The sequence below is a fragment of the Balaenoptera borealis genome (genome assembly GCF_965194805.1).
Source record: "Balaenoptera borealis genome assembly, chromosome: 4".
NCBI lineage: Eukaryota > Metazoa > Chordata > Mammalia > Artiodactyla > Balaenopteridae > Balaenoptera > Balaenoptera borealis.
In genome coordinates, this window is record NC_138861.1 from 58,831,919 (window position 1) to 58,851,499 (window position 19,581).

Genomic DNA, 19,581 nt, shown 5'->3' on the forward strand with positions numbered 1-19,581 from the left:
AGATTCACAAGGAGTTGCAAAAAAATGTCCAGGGAGGGCCTGTATACCCTCACCCTGTTTCCTCATTGTTCCAAAGGCCTTTTCAAATATTATTACTTTTTTTGAGAGATAATTCACATACCATATAATTTACCCATTTAAAACGTGCAGTTCCGTGCTTTTTTAGTATATTCACAAGCTTGTGTAACTTTTATCGCTATATAATTTTGGAACGTTTTCGTCCCCCTAAAAAGAAACCTATACCGATTAGCAGTCACTCCCCATCCCCTGTTCCTTCTCCTGGCAACCATTAATCTGCTTTCTGTCTCTATGAATTTGCCTATTATGGACATTTCATATAAATAGACGTGTATGATACATGGCCTTTGGTGTCGGGCTTCTTTCATTTAGCATGTTTTCAAGGTTCACCCATGTTGTAGCATGTATCAGTTTATTTCTTTTTATAGCTGGATAATATTCCATTGTATGGATATATCACAGTTTGTTTATCCATTCATCAGTAGATAGACATTTGGATTGTTTCCACTTTTTGGCTGTTATGAATAATGTTGTTATGAACATTCATATACAACTTTGTGTGTGAACATATGTTTTCAGTTCTCTTGGATGTATTCCCAGGAGTGCAATTGCTGGACCATATGGTAAAACGATGTTTCACTTTTTGGGGAACTGTCAAACTGTTTTTTCACAGTGGCTATACCATTTTACACTCCTACTGACATTGTAAGAGGGTTCCAATTTCTCCACATTCTCACCAACACTTGTTATCTTCCATTAAAAATATTTTTTTTATAGCCATCCTACTGGGTGTGAAATATCTCATTATGGTTTTGATTTGAATTTCCTTAATAACTAATGATATTGAGCATCTTTTCACGTGGTTATTGGAAATTTATATATCTCCTTTGGATAAATGTTTATTCAAATCCTTTGCCCATCTTTTAATTGGGTTTTCTTTTTATTGTTGAGTTGAAGAGTTCTTTGTATATTCTGGATATTAGGCCATTATCAGATATATGATTTGCAAATATTTTCTCTGATTTTATGGGTTATCTCTTCACTTTTTTGGTAGTGTTTTCTGACGCACAAAAGTTTTTAATTAAAAAAAGTCCAATTTATTTTTTCTTTTGTTTTTTTGTGTTTTTGGTGTCATATCTAAGAAAACTAGTAACTGAAGGTCATAAGGATTTACACCTATGTATTCATCCAAGAGTTTTACAGTTTTAGCTCTTACAGTTGAGTCTTTGATCCATTTTGAGTTAATTTTTGTTTGCAGTGCAAGGTAGGGGTCTAGCTTCATTTTTTGCATGTGGATATCCAGTTGTCCCCTACCATCTGTTGAAAAAATTATCCTTCACCTGTTGAATGGTCTTGGAACCCTTGTAAAAAGTCAACTGAGGGAATTCCCTGGTGGTCCAATGGTTAGAACTCCATGCTTTCACTGAGGAGGGCATGGGTTTGATCCCTGGCTGGGGAACTAAGGTCCCACAAGCAACGCAGTGCAGCCCAAAAAAAAAAAAAAAAAAAGTCAACTGACCATAGATGTATAGGTCCAAAGCCTTTTTACAAGCAGATTAAATTAGCGTATGTTTAGGATGATTTAATGCAGGGTTTCTCAGCAGTGGCATTACTTACATCTTGGCTTGAGTAATTCTTTGTTTTGGTGCCCATCCTGTACATTTTAGGGTGTTTAGTAACATCCCTGGCCTTTACCTACTAGATGCAGTAACACCCTACCCCCACCCCAGTCATGACAATCAAAAATGTCTCAAAACATTTCTAAATGTCCCTATAAGAAGAGGAACACTATTGCTTCCTGCTCAGAACCACTGATTAAGTGGTTCAGTGCTATCCTCTTGTGAGTTTTAAAGTGGATACTAGGCCTTGGGTGTCTTTGTTTAACAGCAGGGAGCAGGTGTCCTTGCAAGAACGTCAGAGGAAATGAGCACTGAAAACTAGACTGACTCACTAAAGTGACTTGCTTTCTCTGGTAAGGGTTCATTTCACTGGACGAGTTCAGGCAGACTTGGAAGCTGTTCAGCTCTCATATGAACATTGATGTCACAGACGACTGCATCTGTGACCTTGCCCGGAGCATTGACTTCAACAAGGATGGCCACATTGACATCAATGAGTTCCTGGAGGCCTTCCGCCTTGTGGAGCAATCCTGCTCAAAGGGATATGCATCAGATTGCTGACAAGCCACAAACACTAATAACAGTGACTGCAGCAGCCCAGATATACACTAAGGCCAGTCTGGTCCCCATCGTCCGAGGTGCCTCGTAAGCAATGCTGAGCGCACTGTGGGAATATCTCCCTTATTCTCCATAGCTTTGTGGAACTTTATGCTGAGAATTTGCCTACCAGTATGCATCAGAATCACCTGTGTATTCAGGTGAATTCTATCAAACATACGAAGAACTTTTACCAATCCTTCTCAAAGTCTTCCAAAAGATTGAAGAGGGAACACTCCCAAATACATTCTATGAAGCCACCATCATCCTGATACCAAAACCAGACAAAGATACCACCAAAAAAGAAAATTACAGGCCAATATCTTTGATGAATATAGATGCAAAAATTCTCAAAAAAATTATCAAACTGAATCCAGCAACACATAAAAAAGATCACACACCACGACCAAGTGGGATTCATCCCAAGTTAACAAGGTTCGTTCAACATATGCAAATCAATGTGATACACCACATCAACAAAAGAAAAGACAAAAACCACATAATCATCTCAATACATACAGAAGAAACATCTGACAAAATTCAACATTCATTCATGATAAAAACTCTTACCAAAATGGGTATAGAAGGAACATATTTCAACATAATAAAAGCTTTATGACAAACCTACAGCCAATATAATACTCAACGGTGAAAAGCTGAAAGACTTACTGCGAAAATCTGGAACGAGACAAGGATGCCCACTCTCAACACTTCTGTTCAACATAGTATTGGAAGTCATAGCCAGAGCAATCAGAAAAGAAATAAAAGGTATCCAGATTGGAAGGAAAGAGGTAAAATTGTCATTATATGCAGATGACATGATACCATATACAGAAAACCCTAAAGACTCCACACAAAAACTACTGGAACTGATCAATGAATTCAGCAAGGTAGCAGGATACAAGAATAACATACAGAAATTGATTGCATTTCTTTACACCAGCAATGAAATATCAGAAAGGGAATGTAAAAAAACAATACGTTTTAAAATCACACCAAAATATAAAATAAAATACTTAGGAATAAACCCGACCAAGGAGGTGAAAGACTGATATGCTGAGAACTATAAAACATTAATAAAGGAAATTAAAGATGATTCAAACAAATGAAAGATACCCCATGCTTTTGGCCTGGAAGAATTAATATTGTTAAAATGGCCATACTACCCAAAGCAATCTACAGATTTAATGTGATCCCTATCAAATTACCCATGACGTTTTTCACAGAACTAAAACAAATAATCCTAAAATTTATATGGAACCATAAAGACCCAGAATTGCCAAAGCAATCCTAAGGAAAAAGAACAAAGGAGGAGGCTTCCCTGGTGGCGCAGTGGTTAAGAACCCGCCTGCCAATGTGGGGGACACGGGTTTGAGCCCTGGTCCAGGAATATCCCACATGCCGTGGAGCAACTAAACCCGTGTGCCACAGCTACTGAGCCTGTGCTCTAGAGCCCGTGAGCCACAACTACTGAGCCTGCATGCCACAACTACTGAAGCTCATGCTCCTAGAGCCCGTGCTCCACAACGAGAGAAGCCACTGCAATGAGAAGCCCACACACTGCAACGAAGAGTAGCCCCCGCTCGCTGCAACTAGAGAAAAGCCCTCATGAAGCAATGAAGACCCAACGCAGCCATAAATAAATAAATAAATAAATAAATAAAAATTAAGAAAAAAAAAGAGCAAAGGAGGAGGCATAACCCTCCCAGACTTCAAACAATACTACAAAGCTACAGTAATCAAAACAGTGCGGTATTGGCACAAAAACAGACATATGGATCAATGGTACAGAATAGAGACCCCAGAAATAAACCCACACACCTATGGTCAATTAATCTTTGACAAAGGAGACAAGGATATAAAATGAAAAAACGACAGTTTCTTTAGTGAGTGGTGCTTGCTAAAGTGGTTCTTTAGCAAGTCTACAAATAACAAATGCTGGAGAGGGTGTGGAGAAAAGGGAACACTCCTACACTGTTGGTGGGAATGTAAGTTGGTGCAGCCACTATGGAAAACAGTATGGAGGTGCCTCAGAAAACTAAAAATAGAATTACCATATGATCCAGCAATCCCACTCCCTGGGCATATATCCAGACAAAACTATAATTCAAAAAGATACATGCACCCCTATGTTCATAGCAGCATTATTCACAATAGCCAAGACATGGAAACAACCTAAATGTCCATCGACAGATGAATGGATAAAGAAGATGTGGTACATATATACAATGGAATACTACTCAGCCATAAAGAAGAGGGAAATAATGCCATTTGCAGCAACATGGATGCAACTAGAGATTATCATACTAAGTGAAGTAAGTCAGAAAGAGAAAGACAAATACCATATGATATCACTTATATGTGGAATCTAAAATATGGCACAAATGAACCTATCTATGAAACAGAAACAGAATCACAGATACAGAGAACAGACTTGTGGTTGCCAAAGGGGTGAGAGAGAAGGGGAGGGATGGACTGCGAGTTTGGGGTTAGTAGATGCAAACTATTACATATAGAATTGATAAACAACAAGGTCCTATTGTATAGCACAGGTAACTATATTCAGTATCCTGGGATAAACCGTAATGGAAAAGAATATAAAAAAGAATGTATATATGTGTATAGCTGAGTTACTTTGCTGTACAGCAGAAATTAACACATTATAAATCAACTATACTTCAATAAAAAAAAAAATCACCTGTGTATTTGGGGGTGGGGTTGAGGTTAGAGTGTTTCTGCGTATTTTTAAATACATAGGTGCCCTATCCCACCTCAGAATTTTCACAAGGTAGGACCCAGGTATAAGTATTTTAAAATTCTGAAGTCTATCCCAGTTAAGAACCACTGATAATTCAACCCCTTCATTGTTTTCATTGTATACCTTCTATTTATTGTTTTTACAATGTCTTATTGGTAAAGGAAAGTTGTGAAAAATTGTTTGTGTAATCCCATGACCCAAACATATGGATTCTTTTCATTATGTACTTTTTCTTGTTAAAACTAAAATGTTTATATAATTTAATGTCCTGCTTTTTTATAAATTGACAGCTGTGTTGCTACATACTCTTAATGATTATTCCTTTAATGGCTGCATAATTTCAAACAGATGTAATATAATCTATTCAGCCATGCTCCAATTGTTAAACATGTGTATTGTTTCCAGTTTTTAATTATTATAAATAACACTATGGTTAATAACTTTGTGCATATAGCTTGTTTCATAAAAAGCTCTTGAATTATACATTTTCTTAGGCTAGACTCCCAGGAATGAGACTACTTTGTCAAATGTTGGATTAGTCTATAAAAAGATTTACTGTAAGGCTCATGTGATTATGGCTGCTGAGAAGTCCCAAGATCTGCAGTCAGCAAGCTGGAGACCCCAGAGAATTGATGGTGTGGTTCCAGTCTGAGTCTGAAGGCAGGAGAAGACCGATATTCCAGCTTAAAGACTGTCAAGCAGAGAGAAAGAATTTTTTCTTACTCAGCCTTTTTTTTTTTAATTTTATTTTTTTATACAGCAGGTTCTTATTAGTCATCAATTTTATAGACATCAGTGTATACATGTCAATCCCAATCGCCCAATTCAGCACACCACCATCCCCACCCCACCCCCCCGCAGCTTTCCCCCGTTGGTGTCCATAGGTTTGTTCTCTACATCTGTGTCTCAACTTCTGCCCTGCAAACCGGTTCATCTGTACCATTTTTCTAGGTTCCACATACATGCGTTAATATACAATATTTGTTTTTCTCTTTCTGACTTACTTCACTCTGTATGACAGTCTCTAGATCCATCCACGTCTCAACAAATGGCCCAATTTCGTTCCTTTTTATGGCTGAGTAATATTCCATTGTATATATGTACCACATCTTCTTTATCCATTCGTCTGTCGATGGGCATGTAGGTTGCTTCCATGACCTGGCTATTGTAAATAGTGCTGCAGTGAACATTGGGGTGCATGTGTCTTTTTGACTTATGGTTTTGTCTGGGTATATGCCCAGTAGTGGGATTGCTGGATCATATGGTAATTCTATTTTTAGTTTTTTAAGGAACCTCCATACTGTTCTCCATAGTGGCTGTATCAATTTACATTCCCACCAACAGTGCAAGAAGGTTCCCTTTTCTCCACACCCTCTCCAGCATTTGTTGTTTGTAGATTTTCTGATGATGCCCATTCTAACCGGTGTGAGGTGATACCTCATTGTAGTTTTGATTTGCATTTCTCTAATAATTAGTGATGTTGAGCAGATTTTCATGTGCTTCTTGGCCATCTGTGTGTCTTCTTTGGAGAAATGTCTATTTAGATCTTCTGCCCATTTTTGGATTGGGTTGTTTGTTTCTTTAATATTGAGCTGCATGAGCTGTTTGTATATTTTGGAGATTAATCCTTTGTCCATTGATTCGTTTGCAAATATTTTCTCCCATTCTTAGGGTTGTCTTTTCGTCTTGTTTATGGTTTCCTTTGCTGTGCAAAAGCTTTGAAGTTTCATTAGGTCCCGTTTGTTTATTTTTGTTTTTATTTCCATTACCCTAGGAAGTGGATCAAAAAAGATGTTGCTCGGATTTATGTCCAAGAGTGTTCTTCCTATGTTTTCCTCTAAGAGTTTTATAGTGTCCAGTCTTACATTTAGCTCTCTAATCCATTTTGAGTTTATTTTTGTTTATGGTGTTAGGGAGTGTTCTAATTTCATTCTTTTACATGTAGCTGTCCAGTTTTCCCAGCACCACTTATTGAAGAGGCTGTCTTTTCCCCATTGTGTATCCTTGCCTCCTTTGTCATAGATTAGTTGACCATAGGTGTGTGGGTTTATCTCTGGGCTTTCTATCTTGTTCCATTAATCTATGTTTTTCTGTTTTTGTACCAGTACCATATTGTCTTGAGGACTGTAGCTTTGTAGTGTAGTCTGAAGCCAGGGAGTCTGATTCCTCCAGCTCCATTTTTTTCCCTCAAGACTGCTTTGGCTATACAGGGTCTTATGTGTCTCCAACAAATTTTAAGATTCTTTGTTCTAGTTCCGTAAAAAATGCCATTGGTAATTTGATAGGGATTGCATTGAATCTGCAGATTGCTTTGGGTAGTATACTCATTTTCACAATATTGATTCTTCCAATCCAAGAACATGGTATATCTCTCCATCTGTTGGTATCATCTTTAACTTCCTTCATCAGTGTCTTATAGTTTGCTGCATACAGGTCTTTTGTCTCCCTAGGTAGGTTTATTCCTAGGTATTTTATTCTTTTTGTTGCAATGGTAAATGGGAATGTTTCCTTAATTTCTCTTTCAGATTTTTCATCATTAGTATATAGGAATGCAAGAGATTTCTGTGCATTAATTTTGTATCCTGCAACTTTACCATATTCATTGATTAGCTCTAGTAGCTTTCTGGTGGCATCTTTAGGATTCCCTATGTATAGTATCATGTCATCTGCAAACAGTGACAGTTTTACTTCTTCTTTTCCAATTTGGATTCCTTTTATTTCTTTTACTTCTCTGATTGCCATGGCTAGGACTTCCAAAACTATGTTGAATAATAGTGGTGAGAGTGGACATCCTTGTCTCGTTCCTGATCTTAGAGGAAATGCTTTCAGTTTTTCACCATTGAGAATGATGTTTGCTGTGGGTTTGTCGTATATGGCCTTTATTATGTTGAGGTAGATTCCCTCTACGCCCACTTTCTGGAGTTTTTATCATAAATCAGTGTTGAATTTTGTCAAAAGCATTTTCTGCATCTATTGAGATGATCATAAGGTTTTTTTTCTTCAATTTGTTAATATGGTGTATCACATTGATTGATTTGCATATATTGAAGAATCCTTGCATCCCTGGGATAAATCCCACTTGATCATGGTGTATGATCCTTTTAATGTGCTGTTGGATTCTGTTTGCTAGTATTTTGTTGAGGATTTTTGCATCTATATTCATCAGTGATATTGGTCTGTAATTTTCTTTTTTTGTAGTATCTTTGTCTGGTTTTGGTATCCGGGTGATGGTGGCCTCATAGAATGAGTTTGGGAGTGTTCCTTCCTCTGCAATTTTTTGGAAGAGTTTGAGAAGGATGGGTGTTAGCTCTTCTCTAAATGTTTGAAAGAATTCACCTGTGAAGCCATCTGGACCTGGACTTTTGTTTGTTAGAAGGTTTTTAATCACAGTTTCAATTTCATTACTTGTGATTGGTCTGTTCATATTTTCTGTTTCTTCCTGGTTCAGTCTTGGAAGGTTATACCTTTTTAAGAATTTGTCCATTTCTTCCAGGTTGTCCATTTTATTGGCATAGAGTTGCTTGTAGTAGTGTCTCAGGATGCTTTGTATTTCTGCGGTGTCTGTTGTAACTTCTAATTTTCTTGATTTGAGTCCTCTCCCTCTCTTTCTTGATGAGCCTGGCTAATGGTTTATCAGTTTTGTTTATCTTCTCAAAGAACCAGCTTTTAGTTTTATTGATCTTTGCTATTGTTTTCTTTGTTTCTATTTCATTTATTTCTGCTCTGATCTTAATGATTTCTTTCCTTCTGCTAACTTTGGGTTTTGTTTGTTCTTCTTTCTCTAGTTCCTTTAGGTGTAAGGTTAGATGGTTTATTTGAGATTTTTCTTGTTTCTTTAGGTAGGCTTGTAGAGCTATAAACTTCCCTCTTAAAACTGCTTTTGCTGCATCCCATAGGTTTTGGATCATCGTGTTTTCATTGTCATTTGTCTCTAGGTATTTTTTGATTTCCTCTTTGATTTCTTTAGTGATCTCTTGGTTATTTTGTAACGTATTGTTTAGCCTCCATGTGTTTGTGTTTTTTACATTTTTTTCCCTGTAATTGATTTCTAATCTCATAGCATTGTGGTCAGAAAAGATGCTTGATATGATTTCAATTTTCTTAAATTTACTGAGGCTTGATTTGTGACCCAAGATGTGATCTATCCTGGAGAATGTTCCATGCACACTTGAGAAGAAAGTGTAATCTGCTGTTTTTGGATGGAATGTCCTATAAATATCAATTAAATCTACCTGGTCTGTTGTGTCACTTAAAGCTTCTGTTTTCTTATTTATTTTCATTTTGGATGATCTGTCCATTGGTGTCAGTGAGGTGTTAAAGTCCCCCACTATTATTGTGTTACTGTCGATATCCTCTTTTAGAGCTGTTAGCAGTTGCCTTATGTATTGAGGTGCTCCTATGTTGGGTGCATATATATTTATAATTGTTATATCATCTTCTTGGATTGATCCCTTGATCATTATGTAGTGTCCTTCCTTGTCTCTTGTAACATTCTTTATTTTAGAGTCTATTTTATCTGATATGAGTATTGCTACTCCAGCTTTCTTTTGATTTCCATTTGCATGGAATACCTTTTTCCATCCCCTCACTTTCAGTCTGTATGTATCCCTAGCTCTGAAGTGGGTCTCTTGTAGACAGCATATATATGGGTCTTGTTTTTGTATCCATTTAACAAGCCTGTGTCTTTTGGTTGAAGCATTTAATGCATTCACGTTTAAGGTAATTATCAATATGTATGTTCCTATGACCATTTTCTTAATTGTTTTGGGGTTGTTTTTGTAGGTCCTTTTCTTCTCTTGTGTTTCCCAGTTAGAGAAGTTCCTTTAGCATTTGTTGTAGAGCTGGTTTGGTGGTGCTGAATTCTCTTATCTTTTGCTTGTCTGTAAAGCTTTTGATTTCTCCATCAAATCTGAATGAGATCCTTGCTGGGTAGAGTAATCTTGGTTGTAGATTCTTCCCTTTCATCACTTTAAGTATATCATGCCACTCCCTTCTGTCTTGTAGAGTTTCTGCTGAGAAATCAGCTGTTAACCTTATGGGAGTTCCCTTGTATCTTATTTGTCATTTTTCCCTTGCTGCTTTCAATAATTTTTCTTTGTCTTTAATTTTTGCCGATTTGATTACTATGTGTCTCGGTGTGTTTCTCCTTGGGTTTATCCTGTATGGGACTCCCTGCACTTCCTGGACTTGGATGGCTATTTCCTTTCCAATGTTAGGGAAGTTTTCAACTATAATCTCTTCAAATATTTTCTCTGGTCCTTTCTCTGTCTCTTCGCCTTCTGGGACCCCTATAATGCAAACATTGTTGCGTTTAATGTTGTCCCAGAGGTCTCTTAGGCTGTCTTCATTTCTTTTCATTCTTTTTTCTTTATTCTGTTCTGCAGCAGTGCATTCCACCATTCTGTCTTCCAGGTCACTTATCCGTTCTTCTGTCTCAGTTATTCTTCTATTGATTCCTTCTAGTGTATTTTTCATTTCAGTTACTGTATTGTTCATCTCTGTTTGTTTGTTCTTTAATTCTTCTAGGTCTTTGTTAAACATTTCTTGCATCTTCTTGATCTTTGCCTCCGTTCTTTTTCCAAGGTCCCGGATCATCTTCACTGTCATTTTTCTGTATTCTTTTCCTGGAAGATTGCCTATCTCCACTTCATTTAGTTGTTTTTCTGGAGTTTTATGTTGTTCCTTCATCTGGTACATAGCCCTCTGCCTTTTCATCTTGTCTATCTTTCTGTGAATGTGGTTTTTTTCCACAGGCTGCAGGATTGTAGTTCCTCTTGCTTCTGCTGTCTGCCCTCTGGTCGATGCAGCTATCTAAGAGGCTTGTGCAAGTTTCATGATTTGAGGGACTGGTGGTGGGTAGAGCTGGGTGTTGCTCTGGTGGGCAGAGCTCAGTAAAACTTTAATCCACTTGTCTGCTGATGGGTGGGGCTGGGTTCCCTCCCTGTTGGTTGTTTGGCCTGAGGCGACCCAACACTGGAGCCTACCTGGGATCTTTGTTGGGGCTAATGGCGGACTCTGGGAGGGCTCACGCCAAGGAGTACTTCCCAGAACTTCTGCTGCCAGTGTCCTTGTCCTCATGGTGAGACACAGCCACCCCCACCTTTGCAGGAGACCCTCCAACACTAGCAGGTAGGTCTGGTTCAGTCTCCCCTGGGGTCACTGCTCCTTCCCCTGGGTCCCAATGCACACACTACTTTGTGTGTGCCCTCCAAGAGTGGAGTCTCTGTTTCCCCCAGTGCTGTCAAAGTCCTGGAATCAATTCCCACTAACCTTCAAAGACTGATTCTCTAGGAATTCCTCCTCCCATTGCCAGACCCCCAGGTTGGGAAGCCTAACGTGGGGCTCAGAACCTTCACTCCAGTGGGTGGACTTCTGTGGTATAAGTGTTCTCCAGTCTGTGAGTCACCCACCGAGCAGTTATGGGATTTGATTTTACTGTGATTGCGCCACTCCTACTGTCTCACTGTGGCTTCTCCTTTGTCTTTGGATGTGGGGTATCTTTTTTGGTGAGTTCCAGTGTCTTCCTGTCGGTGATTGTCCAGCAGCTAGTTGTGATTCTGGTGTTCTCACAAGAGGGAGTGAGAGCACGTCCTTCTACTCCGCTATCTTCATTCTTGTGTGATATTTTTGTTTCTGAGTAAAAAATTATAGGTTGCTGTCTAATACGGTTGCCATGAGCCACATGTGGCTGCTGAGTACTTGAAACACGATGAATCCCAGTGTAGAGAGGCTTGCTTTTGTTGGCTCCTGGGACATGATGAGCTTTCCCCTGCTTGAGTCTCGCACTGCTGAAAAGTCCTTTGCTCTGACGGTGATTGGCTCTGGTTCAGCTCACCTCCTCAGAGAGGCTGCTCCTGTCCCCAGGCACCAGAGGGACTCTTGACTGTATCACCCTGTGCTCTGGGGCTTGCTGATGATGGGCAAGGGGCCCAGGAAGGAGGGTCCAGATGGAGCGGCCCCACTGGAAGGCCCGGGAGGGTCTGACGGGGTTCATGGCCTGTGCAGTGAGGTGATTGCGAGGTCGTGAGAAATGGCTGGACCGCCCTGGGACCGTGCAGGGTCACAAGGCACCGGGAGGCCGGGCGATGGCTGCACGGGACCTCAGGGAGAGGGCGAGCTCGGAAGGGCGCCTCCGGGCCAGGGTTTATAAGCTAACGGCAAGGTCTGCCGGTTCGCGGCAGCCCCTGTGCCCAGGGCGGTCCCCCACCCGACGGCGGCCCGGGCCAGCGCTTTCCAGGCGCCCTCCGGAACCACCTATCCCACAAGGAGGGTCATTCTCGTCCCAACGAGTCACCTGGACTCAGGAGAGGGGCCCGGCCCAAGGTCACAGAGCCAGCCAGTGGAGAAGGCGGATTCAAACCCGGAGCTGGGCCAAGGTTACCGGGCCTCTCTTGGTGGGCCAGAGCTGAGGCTGCCCACCTGGCGTATCCCAGTGACCGGACTGGCCTGCGGACCCGGTGGCGGGGGCGCGGGGCACTGGGGCATCTGGGAGCCTGTCAAAGAGCTCAGCCTTTTATTCTATTCAGGACTTAAATGAATTGGATGAGGCCCACCCACATTGGGGAGGGCAATATGCTTTACTCGGTCTACTGATTCAGATGTTAATCTCATTCAGAAACACCCTCACAGATATACCCAGAAATAATATTTAACCAAATATCTTGGCACCCCATGGCCAAGTTGACACATAACATTAATCATCACAGGTATGAACATTTTAATGACAGATTGCCTTCCAGGATGAAGCATAGTTGTTTCACTAAAAACTCACGAGCTTGGAGTACAGTCATTTCTAATTTTTGCTAAAGGTGAACAATGGTGCTTCCTTGCTACTTTAATATGCATTTCTTTGATTAGCATCTGCCCTACCTCATTTATAAAGTAAGGAAATTGAGGTCCAGCTGGGTATGTAATCTAGTTAATGACACAACCAAGACCAGAACCCTCGATCCCTGGCTCCATCCACTGTCCTTTCCAGTTTTTTCAGGACAAACTAGGTTTGTTTGGTTTGACTATAAACAATCCCTGTTTCTCCTGCCCTCTTTTCTTGTTTGGCAAACACACCCTGAGGTGAGCCCGGCCCCCAGTGATATCCTGCCTCCTGGTGGCCACACCTTTGTGTGTTTCCCCTCTCCATGAGTTGCAGGCAGGACCTGTGACTTGCTTTTGATCAATAGGATACGGCAAAGGTGATGGGGTGTTACTCCTGTGATTATATTACATTATATAAAATCCTATGTTAGTAGAATGGAACAGGAGATTCTCTTTGCTGGCTTGCGGAAACAAGCAGCCATGTTGAGGGAACCCACATGGCACGGAACTTTGGGTGTCCTGTAGGATCTGCAGACAGCTTCCAACTGGTGGCTATGAAAAGCCAGGGCCTTCACTCATACAAGGAAATAAATTTTGCAAACAACCTGACTTAGCTTGGAAGCAGCTTCTTCCAGATGTAGTTGAGCCTCCCAGTGAGAAGGCCTCCTGGCCAACACCCTGACTGCAAGCTTGTGAGACCCTGAGCTGAAGATCCAGTAAAGCTGTGCCCAGACTCTTGACCCACAGAAACTGTGAGATAATAAATGTGTGTTGTTTTAATCCACTCCGTTTGTGGTAATTTGTTTCACAGCATAGAAAACCAACACACTGTGCTTCCTGGAAAACTTTTCATTTTCTTATTGCATTACTCCAGAAAAGTCTGGATTTCCATCAGTGAGTACAATCTGGAGAAAAGTTCAGATATTTTAGTGAATACATATGACCCATGTGTTTACCTTGCCTGATTCATTACCTGAGAGACCAAGTATACTAATGAATTCACATTTATATCTGTCTGACATATCTTGTGAAAACAGTTAAAACTCAGCAAATGAAGTATGTGTTGTTTTCCCCCTGCCCCTTCTTTGTGATTAAAGGTAAACAAGGACTCTGAGGCTTCAAAATAACTCAGAGAGGATGAGTTAGAGCCCTGGGGGGTTACTATGTATAGGAATATATTGTGGAGAGGAGCCCCTGAAGACCATCTCTCCAACCAAAGGCAAGGGTGGGGCTTATAAAGGCAAAAGCCACAAAGCTTCACAAGGTAACACGATGGGTCAGTTTCAACAAGTCCTTGGCTTGTCAGTTCAGGATTGGTTGGTTGTAGTGGGGCTTGGCGTGTCAATGGCTGAACTCCGAGTTCCTTCCTTGAGTCTAGATAGCATAGTCACAGGCTCACATCAGGCCCTTCTCACTCTAATCAGTTTCCTGGGAAGCAGTTGCTCTGGCTCCTTCTTCAGGGGCCCTCACTGTTTGCTGTTTACACCCTTCAGGCTCTGTGTTCTGCGGGCAAGTCCTATTTGCACACTCAAGGCTCAGAGAAAATTTCCTTTATCAATTAGCATAGTGAATTAATGGGGGGGGTTGGTTTCAAGGGAGTTTTAATTTAAAAGGAATTTTTAAATCGCTCTAGGAAGAAATAGCAAAATCATGACTCTAATCCAGTGATTTAGCCTGAACTGCTCATTAAAATCATCTGGGGAGCTTTTAAAACATAGGATGCCTGTGACCCCACTCCAGAACAATTAACTCAAAATCTCTGAGTAGGAGGCCGCGCTATCAGAATGTTTTAAAGGCTCCCCAGGTGATTCTAAAGTGCAGCCAGACTCCAATACTGCCTATCTAATTGGTTTACCCTGCAATAGGGAAGGGTGATTGTTTGGTAAGACATTAACTGCTACTTGTACTGGTGTAACTGTAAATATGAGAGGCCAATTCAGAAACCTAACATTTTCAGATTTAGATGAGGAAACTGCCAAATAACCCCAAATAGTATTACCAGACACAAGAAAGCCTTGTGTCAGATTGAACATATATACTTCTCCACTTGGATATTTAATGGGCATCTCAAAACTTAACATTTCCAAAATAATATATTCCCCCCAAAATCAATTCCTCTTATGATCTTTCCTAGCTGATTAAATGTCAGTTTCGTTCCACCAGTTTCTTATGCACAACACAAACAAAAACACACACCTCTGTTTTTCTTGTTTCCCACAACCGATCCTTCAGCAAATATTGTTGACTCTACCTTCAAAACATCCAGAATTGAACCCCTTCTTACTCCTCCACTGCTACCTCCCTAGTCTAAACCATATTATTTATCACCAGTCTCCCCACTTCCTCCCTTACTTATATTGCAGTGATTCTCAAAGTTTTTGATCACAGGATCCTTTTATGCTGTTAAAAATGATTGAAGATCCCAAAAAGCTTTTGCTTATGTATGTTTACTGTATTAGAAATTGAAACTGAGAAATATTTTACTTATCAATCATTTTAAAATAAAAACTATACTTATATGTTAACACAAATAACATATTTTTAAACTTTTAATTTTGCAATAATTAGAGACTCAGAAGAAGTTGAAAAATAATGCCAAGAGATCCCAGGTTTCCATCACCCACCTTCCCTCAGTGGTGACATCTTACTTAACCACAGTACATTCTCAAAACCAAATTGATAATAAATAACATATTTTAAAGAAGATTAATTATATATCCCTACAACAAACAAAATTCCATGAAAAGCATGGCATTTTTACATATTTCCAAATCTCTTTAATATCTGGCTTAGGGCTTCCCTGGTGGCGCAGTGGTTGAGAATCTGCCTGCCAATGCAGGGGATACGGGTTCGAGCCCTGGTCTGGGAAGATCCCACATGCCACGGAGCAACTGGGCCCGTGAGCCACAACTACTGAGCCTGCGCATCTGGAGCCTGTGCTCCGCAACAGGAGAGGCTGCGATAGTGAGAGGCCCGCGCACCGCGATGAAGAGTGGCCCCTGCTTGCCACAACTAGAGAAAGCCCTCGCACAGAAATGAAGACCCAACACAGCCATAAATAAATAAATAAATAAATAAATAAATAAATAAATAAATAAAAATCTGGCTTAATAGAAGACAGCTGGGTTCTCATAACTGCTTCTGCAGTCAATCTGCCATGAAATGTTTTGTTGGCTGAAGTATATGAAAAAATCTAGCCTCATACGGGTATATATTGATAGTTGAAAAAAGATGGACTGTTTTAATAGCCTTTTCAGATAACTGTGGATATTCTTCTTTGATACTATACCAAAAGTTGACAAATGGTAGTTCTTAAAGGTTAGTATAAATGGGGAATTTGAAACCATATCAATAAACTTTTCATGCTGTCAATACTATACAGGCAAAGACCACCAGGAACATACCTATAACTGAACAAAGTTAGGTTTGCTGAATGTTCCAGGCCAGCTAATGGCAGCCGCAGCTGATAACACATGAAGCAGAAGAACCACCCAGCTGAGCTCAGTTAACCCACAGAATTGTGAAACATAATAAATACTTATTGTTGTTTAAAGCCACTAACTTTTGGGATAATTTGTTATCCAGCAATAGGTAACCCAAGACATTTGACAATCCCAGGAATTAAAGTTTCACCGTGTTAGTCCATGAAGGATGGCGTCAGGAAGGGCTCATACTTCCCAGAAACATTATTTTCTAAGAATATACTAATAGTCTTTTCCTATTGCGGGATTTTTGACATATCTTCAAGTTATAAATATTTTGGAGGTTTGTTTCCTAAGCAGTTACTACTGCTGCTGGACAGAGAACTCACATGCGGTTATAATTAGGGTTCCATAAATCTCTAACAATCGTTGCTTCAAATTTGAATGTTTATTTCTGTAGAACTCAAAACCTCCTTTTCCCCGTGTTTTAATGATTAAAACAAAGTCATAAATTTCTTAATCTTTGGGTTAGTATCGTGAAATATTTCCCAGGCACAGACTTCAGACACTAAGCGTAACCTCAAAAACCACTTCTCAGGCAGGTGTGCACTGGACTGCTACAGGCAGGGGTCACTGCTCCCAGAGGCAGCTTAGTTCTGTTTTCAGAGAGATGTACGTGTTACAAAGTTTTCCCTTGTATCAAACATCAGCCTGGGGCTTCCCTGGTGGTGCAGTAGTTAAGAATCCGCCTGCCAATGCGGGGGACACGGGTTCGAGCCCTGGCCCGGGAAGATCCCACATGCTGTGGAGCAACTAAGCCCGTGCGCCACAACTACTGAGCCTACGCTCTAGAGCCCACAAACCACAACTACTGAGCCGACGTGCCACAACTACTGAAGCCCACGAGCCTAGAGTCCGTGCTCCGCAACAAGAGAAGCCACCGCAATGAGAAGCCCCGCACTGCAATGAAGAGTAGCCGCCCTTCACCGGCACTAGAGGAAGCCCACGCACAGCAACAAAGACCCAACACAGCCAAAAATAAATAAATCTATAAAAAAAAAAAAAACATCAGCCTGGCATGAGGGTCTGGAGTCAGAAGACATGGATTTTGATTCCCAGCTATGGGATCTGGGAGGTCATCTGAGCTCTCTGCCGTCCTGGTCTTTAGGAGGCGGGGGCCATAAACACCCACACAGGTGTGTTGAGCTTCTGGGGGCTAATAAACGCAAAATCAGAAACACAGAATTGTCTTGACAGAACCCTCTTCTTGGTCTGAAACTAAAGGACACAGGGCTGAATCTCTATTACTGACCAATTATAAATCATTATATTTTTTTCCCAGCTGAAGATAATTTTAGGTGTTCATTTTTTTGTAAACATTAGATTCATTATTATATTTTAATTTTAACTATTTCAAATGTACTCACTTGGATTTTTTTTCTTTTTTACTAAAGTTGTTTTTATGGTATCTTACGTTTATGGCAAAGGATACTGATTTTTTCAATTACAGCATTGAGGTAATGTTTTCTTTTAAAATAAGAGAGTCCAGGGACTTCCCTGGCGGTCCAGTGGTTAAGACTCTGCGCTTCCAATGCAGGGGGCGTGGGTTCCATCCCTGGCCAGAGAACTAAGATCCCACATGCCGTGGGTGTGGTCAAAACATTAAAAAAATAATAATAAAAATAAAAAGATCCAGAGTTTGAGAAACATCAGACTTGCAGATAAAGTCCAGACTCTCTGATCCAGCCTGTGCCCATCTCTACAGTCTAAAATCTGAGCTGCTTCCAAACACTTTCTAGCCACTTGGGTTTTCCTATGGTTCCCCAGGTATACCCTACTTTTCACATACTGGTTCCCTGATCCTGAATTGCATGTGTCCCACCCAACTCTCCCCACCTGCTGGCCTAGCCTCATTCTTTAAAACCCAGCTCAAGGGCTTCCCTGGAGGCGCAGTGGTTGAGAATCTGCCTGCTAATGCAGGGGACATGGGTTCGAGCCCTGGTCTGGGAAGATCCCACATGCCACGGAGCGACTAGGCCCGTGAGCCACAACTACTGAGCCTGCGCGTCTGGGGCCTGTGCTCCGCAACAAGAGAGGCCGCGATAATGAGAGGCCCGCGCACCGCAATGAAGAGTGGCCCCCACTTGCAGCAGCTAGAGAAAACCCTCCCACAGAAACGAAGACCCAACGCAGCCAAAAATAAATTAATTAATTAATTAATTAAAAAAAAAAAAAAAAAAACCCAGCTCAAATGGCTTCTCCTGTGTGAGGCCTTCCGGGAACCCATCTTCTCCTCAATCCAGCTTTCCTTGGGTTCCTTCCACTAAATCCCAACTCGCACACTCACAGTGATCCGCTTACGTGCCAGCTCCACCAGCTCCCTAGTAACAGAGGGCAGGTTTCGTACCCTATTCACATTGTGTCTCCAGCAACTGGCCAGACACTCCACAAATATCATTTGAGTTAATGAATATTAATAAGGGTCCAAAATTTCCTTGTTTCTAGGTTGGAATCCACCACTAGGATACAAATTCCCACAAGTGTTTCTAGGAAGATTAACAAAACTGCATCACACAGAACCCAACCTAGTCATGGCAACAAAAAAAATCCTTTTCTTTTTTTTTAACGGAAAGATTAAAAACAAGCTACACAGATTTTTATGTAAATGATAATATGCTGGTGTTTCGAGCACATGGGGAAACGTACCCTCATACGTTGTCGGTAGAGGTGTAAATTGGTGCAAAAAATGCTCATTCTCTTTGACCCAGTATTTCCACTTCTGGGTGACTATTTTCAGAAACACTCTCAAGAGTACCAAAATCACATGTACACAGATGTTCTTGGCAGCATTGCTTGTAATAGCAAAACAAAATTAGAAGCTACCCCAAAGTCCATTAATGAAGGATGGGGTAAAAAAAAAAAAAAAAATTTATGAAACACTATGCAGTCATTAAAGAGAATTATCTACCATTAGCTGTGGTTACTCCTGGGGTGTGCATTTATGTGGGACTTTCACTTTCTGTTCATACAGTGCACCATCAAAGTTTTCAGTGAAATTCTGGAAAAAAATCTAATTGGCAAGGCTGTTATTATTCAGTATCCTTTAAGGTTTTTCTTATGATCATGAGATACTTTTTAAAAAAATATTTAATTTATTTATTTGGCTGTGCCGGGTCTTAGTTGCAGTGCACTGGATCTTCGTTGGGGCATGCAGGATCTAGTTCCCTGACCAGGGATCGAACCCAGGCCCCCTGCATTGGGAGCGCGAAGCCTTAACCACTGGACCACCAGGGAAGTCCCATGATCATGAGATACTTTTGTAATTAAAAAAATACAAATAAACCAACCTACAGTT

At 40.7% G+C, this 19,581-nt stretch overlaps 1 protein-coding gene and 1 long non-coding RNA gene across 3 annotated transcripts in view; one reads left to right on the forward strand and one right to left on the reverse strand.

Annotated features, from left to right (window-relative positions):
* The window catches only part of PPEF2 (protein phosphatase with EF-hand domain 2), a 36,550-nt gene extending 28,646 nt beyond the window's left edge, over window positions 1-7,904 (forward strand). The window contains exon 16 of the mRNA XM_082390177.1: window positions 1,996-7,904. Within this exon, the coding sequence (XP_082246303.1) occupies window positions 1,996-2,198 (203 nt within the window). The 3' untranslated portion in view covers window positions 2,199-7,904. The remainder of the gene's footprint in view (window positions 1-1,995) is intronic.
* LOC309627963 overlaps window positions 1-19,581 on the reverse strand; it is a 59,055-nt gene that overhangs the window by 18,723 nt on the left and 20,751 nt on the right. The gene's annotated exons all lie outside the window — the stretch shown is intronic.